Genomic DNA, 7,514 nt, shown 5'->3' on the forward strand with positions numbered 1-7,514 from the left:
ATTTGTAAGACTTGTATTGAATCTGGGACGATAGTTGATATCACAAGAGCTCATATTTCACAATAATTTATTCATATTTTGAAGGTATTTGTTACTCCGATATCAGTTGTCGTAATTGATAGTTTGGAACATTAGGCTATAAATAATTTTTAGGTGATGATCAATTATGATGTTAATAGTTTTGAAACCGGTGTAGGTTGGATGGATTGGATGTTATTGTAATACTTTTTTATCTAAGAATTTGCTTATTAGGGGATCTCTTATGGCCCAACCCCTTAGCTAAAAAATTCATGTGGCATGCCATAACTATAATTATAGAAATTATCTGAAAATAGTACGCACTTAAATGGTTCAAAATCATTAGCTAAAATTTTAGATAACCCAAGGTTGTTGGCCATTTTTGTTGAAATTCTGAAGACGTGTAGCAATATATCAAATCATTTGGTTAACATGTTAAAATAAAACATTCTATTTATAACAAACAGAAATAATAACTACATACTATTTTTAAAATATAACTAACCATTATAGTCAACTCCGCTCAAGCCAACTCCGCTCAAATACAATCTTAGCCAACCATTATAGCCAACGATCATCGGAGATGCTCTTATATGTGTTAAACGATCTAAAAATATAATGACTATTTATTTAACAATTTTTTGTTTGACACTTAGATTGAAATCTAACAATTCGGAGGATTATTTCTACTTAATTCTAATATTTTAAAGAATGTTTTGTTTGTTCGTCAAACAAAAATATATACAATTGATACATTACCTCCCAAAATACATTTATTAACTCTCATTGAAACAGTAAAGTGTGGTATATATTGATAAAGAAAAAGGAAATAAAAATAATAATTTGACCCAGCAGGCAGCCGCAGCACCTGTACTTTGATCTGAAGAAAGTCTACTCTCTGCTGTACACATTAAATTTTTTTCCTCCCGTAACTAAATTAATCTTATCTACTTCAAACTTTAATCTCAATCTCCTAAATTCACTTCCATTCTCGTTACATGATATGTCCGAGACTGTTGTGGTTGTGGAACATCTCCCTGTCAACCCCTGCTGCCTCCTGGTACACACACACACAACTTGTGTCATTTCTTACATATTTTGATTCTCCGTCTGCTGATTTTTTGTTTTGAGTCTGCTTTGTATAGTGGCAACAGCAAGTATCTAAGCTAAAAGAGGAACTTTCCGTATCCAAAGCCAAGCTCAACCAGTCGACGAAAGCTCGAAAAGCTCTTAGAAAGGCTATACGTATTTTAGAACCCCAGAATCTTATGCTCAAGAAAGGTAGTACTTGTGCTATTTAATGTTTACAATTCCTAGGTAATTGAAGCAATTTAGTTGATGTATGAGGTAGTGATTGTTTTCGTAGCGCTACTTTCTTTCGAGCTAGCTAATTCGTTAAATTTGGATGATGGGAAGCAAGAAATGTAATAAGAACATAAAATGATCACTTTTTTAATTAGTAAAAGAAACAATGTGTAGGGGATCCCCCACGGGACATTTCTGGATAAAGTAGTCGAGATATAACACGAGTATAACGAATTTTAACACATGGAATTTGTTTTTTATTAATTCTGTTATACTTATTAATATTATAGTGAGTAGAATAGTAGGATAGTTTGCTACTTAGATATGATACCAGAGTTGTATTGAGTTTATTTTAGGAGTTGTGCTCTTGTATTATTCATACCAGTAGATCATTATAAGGTAGATAAATTTAAATAGTTTCCTGATCATTAAAAACTTTGCATAGATTTCAGGTTATAAATCTTGATAAAAGCATGGGAATCTTTCAGTTTTTTTCATATCGAATGAGATTAAAACCTTGGTGCTTTTGTGTGACTTCCTATAATTGGTTTGTTTTTTCTCTGGTCCATGTATTGTTTTACATTAGAAAGTCTTGTATAATTAATTTGTTACCCTTTCGTTGATTATCTCATATCTCTAGTGATTATTACGTGGATATATCTGATCCTGATCTGCAAATTTTAAATTCAGAATGCGAGGGAGAGAAAAAACGAGCAGAAGTCAGAGAGAAGGAAATATCTGTTTTGAGGTCTGAGATATTCGCTTTAAAGCAAAAGGTTGGTTTAGGATCCGAAGGTTTGCGTGAAAAAGCTGGAATTCTGCAGGCAAGTGAGTCTGAAGGAGAGAAGCATATTTATAAGGGTCGTGAAGCATGGAATATAGGGGAGGATGACTTAGCTATGCCGGGGAAATTGCAAACAGAAAATAGAGAGTTGAAAATGAAAGATTCGGCTATCTTAGTTTCTGCGGAGGAAGAAATCTCTTCACTGAAGTCCCAAATAACATCATTACAGCAACAGCTTGTTCCAGGAGCTCAAGACCTGCACAAGGACTTAGTAGCTCAAGATGCGGATGAAGAAGTAACTCTTCTTCAAGAGCCCGTCTTTAAAAGAGAAACAGAAATAAGTCGCCTAACAGAGCTTCTTGAGAAATTTAAACACAAAGCAGATTGTGCAGATAAGGATTCCGAGGAAGAAAGGAAAAAAGCCAATGACATTTGTCCGGCTGAATACGTGCTTGCAGGGGATAAAATAGAGATAAAAATAAAAGAATCGTCTGTACGAGTTCCGTTAGAGAATGAAATGCCTTCATTGGAGACTCAGGTACCACTTTTGAAGCAACGTGCTGTCTCAGGGGCTCAAGATTCATCCAGAGCTGAAGATGCGGAAAAAGAAATAATACAAAGAGACAGAGAAATTAATCGGCTGAAAGAGTCTCTTCTAAAAGAGAATACTAGACCGTACTCCGAGATGACAAAAAGTTATGGAGAGAGGAAAACAGATGATGCAGAAAATTGTAGAGCTGGAAAATTATACACGGACAAAAAGGCAGAAGAAAAACAAAAGGAACTGTCTCTTGGACATGGTTTCAAGGCTGAAGTATCTGCATTGAAGTCTCAAATTGAATTTCCGCAGAAAGGAAATGGAGTTCGAATTGAGACAAAAGTACCAAGATTGTTTCAAGCACAAGTATCTGAAGAGCAGACTGAATTAAATCAGCTCAAGAAACTTCTCGAGAACGAGAGAAACAGAGCAGATACTGAAGCGACAAAAGCAAAAGAAGGGATGCAGAAAGCTAGTGAAGCACAGAAGATGGTAAAGACTGAAAAAAGTAGGGCTGATGAAGAACGAAGGCATGCTGCCAAGGAGAAGAAAAGGGCTGAGGAAACTTCACTTCAGTTGGGGAGGTTAAGGGCTGAGGTTGAAGTCCTACGATCAAATTTGGTTTCAGAGACATTGAAGTTTGAGGAAACAAGTAAAAAACTTGAGACAGAAAAACAGAAGGTTATAGAAGAAAAACAACGCAGATATAATGAGACGACTAAAGCCGAAGAAAACAGTAGAGTTTTAGAAATGACTAAGAGGCGTCTCGTTGAAGAAAAATTTCTTGCTGATTGTTTATCTCTACAAATGAAAGATGATAGACATGGCCTTGGGAAATTACAGGAGGGAATAGCTGAACATGCATCCTTTACAAAAAATGTCATGGGTGACGATTCTGTTAAAAAAACGGGTTTTAGAACAGGAATCTTTAATAGTTTGCCTCAATTAGAGGTGATACATAGAGAATCTGGGGTTTCAAAATTAATAATGGATTGTATTCAATGTAGAGGATTGACCAAAAAACTCAAGGAAGTAAAACTGAAGGCAAAAAGAGAAAAAACGTTGGTAGATACAGAGATGGCTAAAGCAGAAGAGCTGAGAAAGATTGTCAGAACATATTGTGGGAATGGGATACAGAATAAAAGGCAGTTTGAGGAGTTAGCTCATGAGCTAGAAGACAACAGATGTAAGACAGATGAACTAAAGAAGGCGATACATGAACTTATGTCCTCGGGAGTATTGAGCAATCCTCTTGTTAATAACAGCAGAAATACGGATAGAAGAGTAAAGCTGTTAAAAAAAGAATTAAAGATTGGTAAAATGGAAGTCAAGCATGCTAAAGAAGTTGTTAGCTTTGAAAAGGGTCGTAATCTTTTACTCCAACAAGAAATATGGCGCATAAAGAAGGAATGTTCTCGGATCTCCGATCACTTTGACTCTTTAGAAAAGTGTTTCTTACGGGATGTAGGTTTAGATGATCTGAAAAAGGTTAGCTATATTATCTATCTATAGTAAAAGATATACTGTTTTTGGTACTTGTTGCCCCCCACCCCCACCCACACGGCTACTTTAGATGCAAGAGTCGTGTACATCATTATAGAAAATTGCTAAGCTCTATATGGGGTATATAGATCAATGATCAGATAGCTATAAAATATAAATAGATGATGTTTAACATCTTTTTAAATGGTAGATATCCCTAGCTTATTTTGTTTGCTGTAGCAACCATACTTCTTGGCTTCTTAGCTGTCCGAGTCTTATGGTCAATGTTGTCTACCTTAGTATGTACTACTGAAAATATTTTCTTGTTTTTTCTTAAAAAAAATAGTTTTTATTTGTTCTAGCTCTCATGTCTAAAGCATTCAGTTCTGTTTATTGAGGCAGTTTACTTTGCTGTGCAGAAGTGCAATATTTCTAGAGGGCGAGGTTTGAATTTGAAAAGGAAATTCTTGGAGGAGGAACCATGTCAGAACTCAGATGCTTAGTTCTACACCCTTAAATGCTTATGATGCTCTTAAGCATCGCATGGAAACTTTGGGACCCCTACTTGAATCTGAAAAGGACTGTAAGTAATCCATAACAGGTAATAAATCTAGATTGGTGCCTCTGAATAGGGGTTCTTAACAGAAAATCTTAAGAGTTCTCTGTGATAACTTCCAAAGGAAGGAGGTGATTTGCAACCAACCATTTGAAATAATTCTATTAATTTGTAAAGATAGGATGAAGTAAAAAATATAAAATTCATTATGAAATGCATATTATTACAACTGCAATAGATTTTGTGTCCATTTGAAGGTTGTCAAACTCTAGCAAACTAGTTGTCTCAGCCTCCTTTATTACAACTACACTACACACATTAACCTTATATTATACATGGATCATAATTCATAACTATAAATCATGATACTTAATAATATGCTATTACTTTTAAGAGAGAGGCTACGTCCTTAATTTAGGTTGGGAGGTTAGCACAGAGAGGTTCAACAGGGTCACTTCAATGGTCCATCTTAGTCTCTTGCAGCCCAGCCCCCTAGGTGCAATTTCATTGTTCAAATAAGGTTTCACAATGTCCGCAACATGTTTGAATCTAGTTTGGTGCATTAAAAACTATGGGAAACACAAAAAAAGTGGATGAGAATCATGATGATTCGAAATCTAAATTAAACTTCATGAATGTAAGAATATTCAAGGTTGGTGTAGAAAATTTAAACTACATTCTAGAATACCTTCCTTCGTGATAAATTCATTCATCTCAAGCGAAGTGCAGTTCCTTTCGAACTCTCTTCACTCTCACATCTAAATTTTAGAGATATAAACAATGTCAGGTATATATATATATATGAGGTAGGTGCCATGCACAGAAAACATTGCGGCCTTAGCAATATTTCATTGTTGGGCCGGCCCACAGTTTTTAAAGCGTCAATTGCCCCTTTATTTAGCTTTTAATATCCCTTTAGCTTTAAATGTCACTCTTTTCATAATTAAATATAATTTCCTATTTATATAACTAATATTAATATTCTACTTATTTATTAAAGGTATAAAAATAATATTAATGTTCAACACTAATTAATATTTTAAAATATGTTAACATTAAATATAAGTAAAAGTAATATTTTAAATTATTATCAATTTTAATAATAAAATTTATCAATTTTATTTTTTCTGTAATTTTTCATTAAATTATCCTACGAGTTATTTTAGTTTAAAAATATTATTATTAATTATATACTTTTTTGTGAATTGAGTTATTTAGTTTAAAAAATTTATCAACAGTCAAACTTATATTTTGTGCAAAACTTATTTTATGTGCCAATATTAATAAGAATTGACTGGTCAAAAGTTGAGAAGGTTGACCGACCCACCGCATTGTTTCATTACGGCAGTTCTTCCTGCCGCAATGTTTCATTGCGGCTATTCCTCTTCAGAATCTGCAATATTTTTTTCTGTGCATAAATTTAATTTTTGAATTTTAAAATTCAGATTTCACCCTATAAATAGCTCTTGTAATCTCATTTTTTTTTCAACATTCTCTTCTCTATTTTCATTCTACATTTTCTCTTCAACACTCTCCTCTCTATTTTCTAAAAAATGGTTTTCTACTATTATTTGGACAATAACAAGGTAATTATCGATGGTGTGGCTTACGACGGACCCGAAGGAGAAAAAGACATGGCAATAGCTCTCCGCCGTATTCAAATGGCGCTTGAGCGCAAGAAAAAAAAAGGAAAATGAGGCGAAAGCGAAGGCGGAAAAGTTGAAGAAAAAGAAAGACGACGATAAGGGTGATAAATGCGGTTCTTCCAACACCGTTAAAGCTTGATCATTCTCAACCGATTAAGATATTTAAGTTATTATGTATTTTGTTTAAAAAAATATTTGAATGTACTCCATTTATATTTGAATGAAATAAATTATTTAATATTTTATTTTTCTTGTACTTGTCCAATTTATTTTATCAATTTTAAATTTTAATAAACAAATATAATGCTAAAATTTAAAAATGTGAAAAACTAAAAAAATAAAATTTTATCGAATTTTCGTTACCTATAAAAAAATAATTATATACTTTTTAACTCTGTTATTATCATAAACAAATTAATTCATTAAAATATGATTTTTCGTTATTTAAGAAATTAAATCACTATTTCATTCTTTCATTACGGAAGGTGCAATGAAACAATGCTGTAGGAAAAAAATGAAAAAATATTTAAATTATTAAATAGTTATTAATATTAATAATTTAATACTAACATATATTAATAAAATTTTAATATTATTTATATATTTTAAGAGCGGTGTCTTTAATATGTATTATTATCATAATTTTTTGATATGATTATAATCATTATATTTTTACATCCGTACAGTTGGATCGTCAAAATTTGTATTTTATAACTTACATGTCAAGAAATATCATCTGACTCAACTATTGTGCCAAATATTCACAAGATTATGTAAAATAGTTACATTTTTTGATTAAGTTACTCTTGTGAACATTCAAATTTTGAAATTAAAATTTCACATATTAAATGAAATATAAAAAGTCTTGAAACTATTTTTTATTATTGGTTTGGATAAATTTTCTAATTTTAAAGAAAAATAACAAATACACTTTCCATTATTAATAACAAATACGCTTTTCATGATTATAATAATCATATTTTAACATCCGTATAATTGGATATTTGAAATTAATAATTTATAACTTATATGTCAAGAAATATAATCTGACACAACTATTGTGCCAAATATTAACAAAACTATGTAAAATAGTTGCATATTATAATTAAGTTACTCGTATAAACTTTTATATTTTAAAATTTAAATTTAACATATTAAATATATAATTATATTTTAACATCCGTA

General features: G+C 31.9%; 1 protein-coding gene across 3 annotated transcripts; it reads left to right on the forward strand.

The window, feature by feature from the left end:
- The first annotated feature begins 873 nt into the window (after positions 1-873).
- On the forward strand, positions 874-6,574 carry LOC141697208 (uncharacterized). Of its 3 annotated transcripts, none has more exons than XR_012564642.1 (5): positions 874-1,078; positions 1,164-1,299; positions 2,014-4,133; positions 4,547-4,728; positions 6,270-6,574. XR_012564642.1 is itself a non-coding variant. In XM_074501486.1 (4 exons), the coding sequence occupies exons 1-4, from the start codon at positions 1,022-1,024 to the stop codon at positions 4,628-4,630; spliced, it is 2,397 nt and encodes a 798-aa protein (XP_074357587.1). In that variant the 5' UTR covers positions 874-1,021; the 3' UTR covers positions 4,631-6,263. The 3 variants fall into 3 exon arrangements, 1 of the variants encoding a protein (XP_074357587.1); XR_012564643.1 differs by having other exon boundaries at positions 4,547-4,710; XM_074501486.1 differs by lacking the exon at positions 6,270-6,574 and having other exon boundaries at positions 4,547-6,263.
- The last annotated feature ends 940 nt before the right edge of the window (positions 6,575-7,514 follow it).

Source organism: Apium graveolens, chromosome 11 (assembly GCF_009905375.1).
Source record: "Apium graveolens cultivar Ventura chromosome 11, ASM990537v1, whole genome shotgun sequence".
NCBI classification, from domain to species: Eukaryota; Viridiplantae; Streptophyta; class Magnoliopsida; order Apiales; family Apiaceae; genus Apium; species Apium graveolens.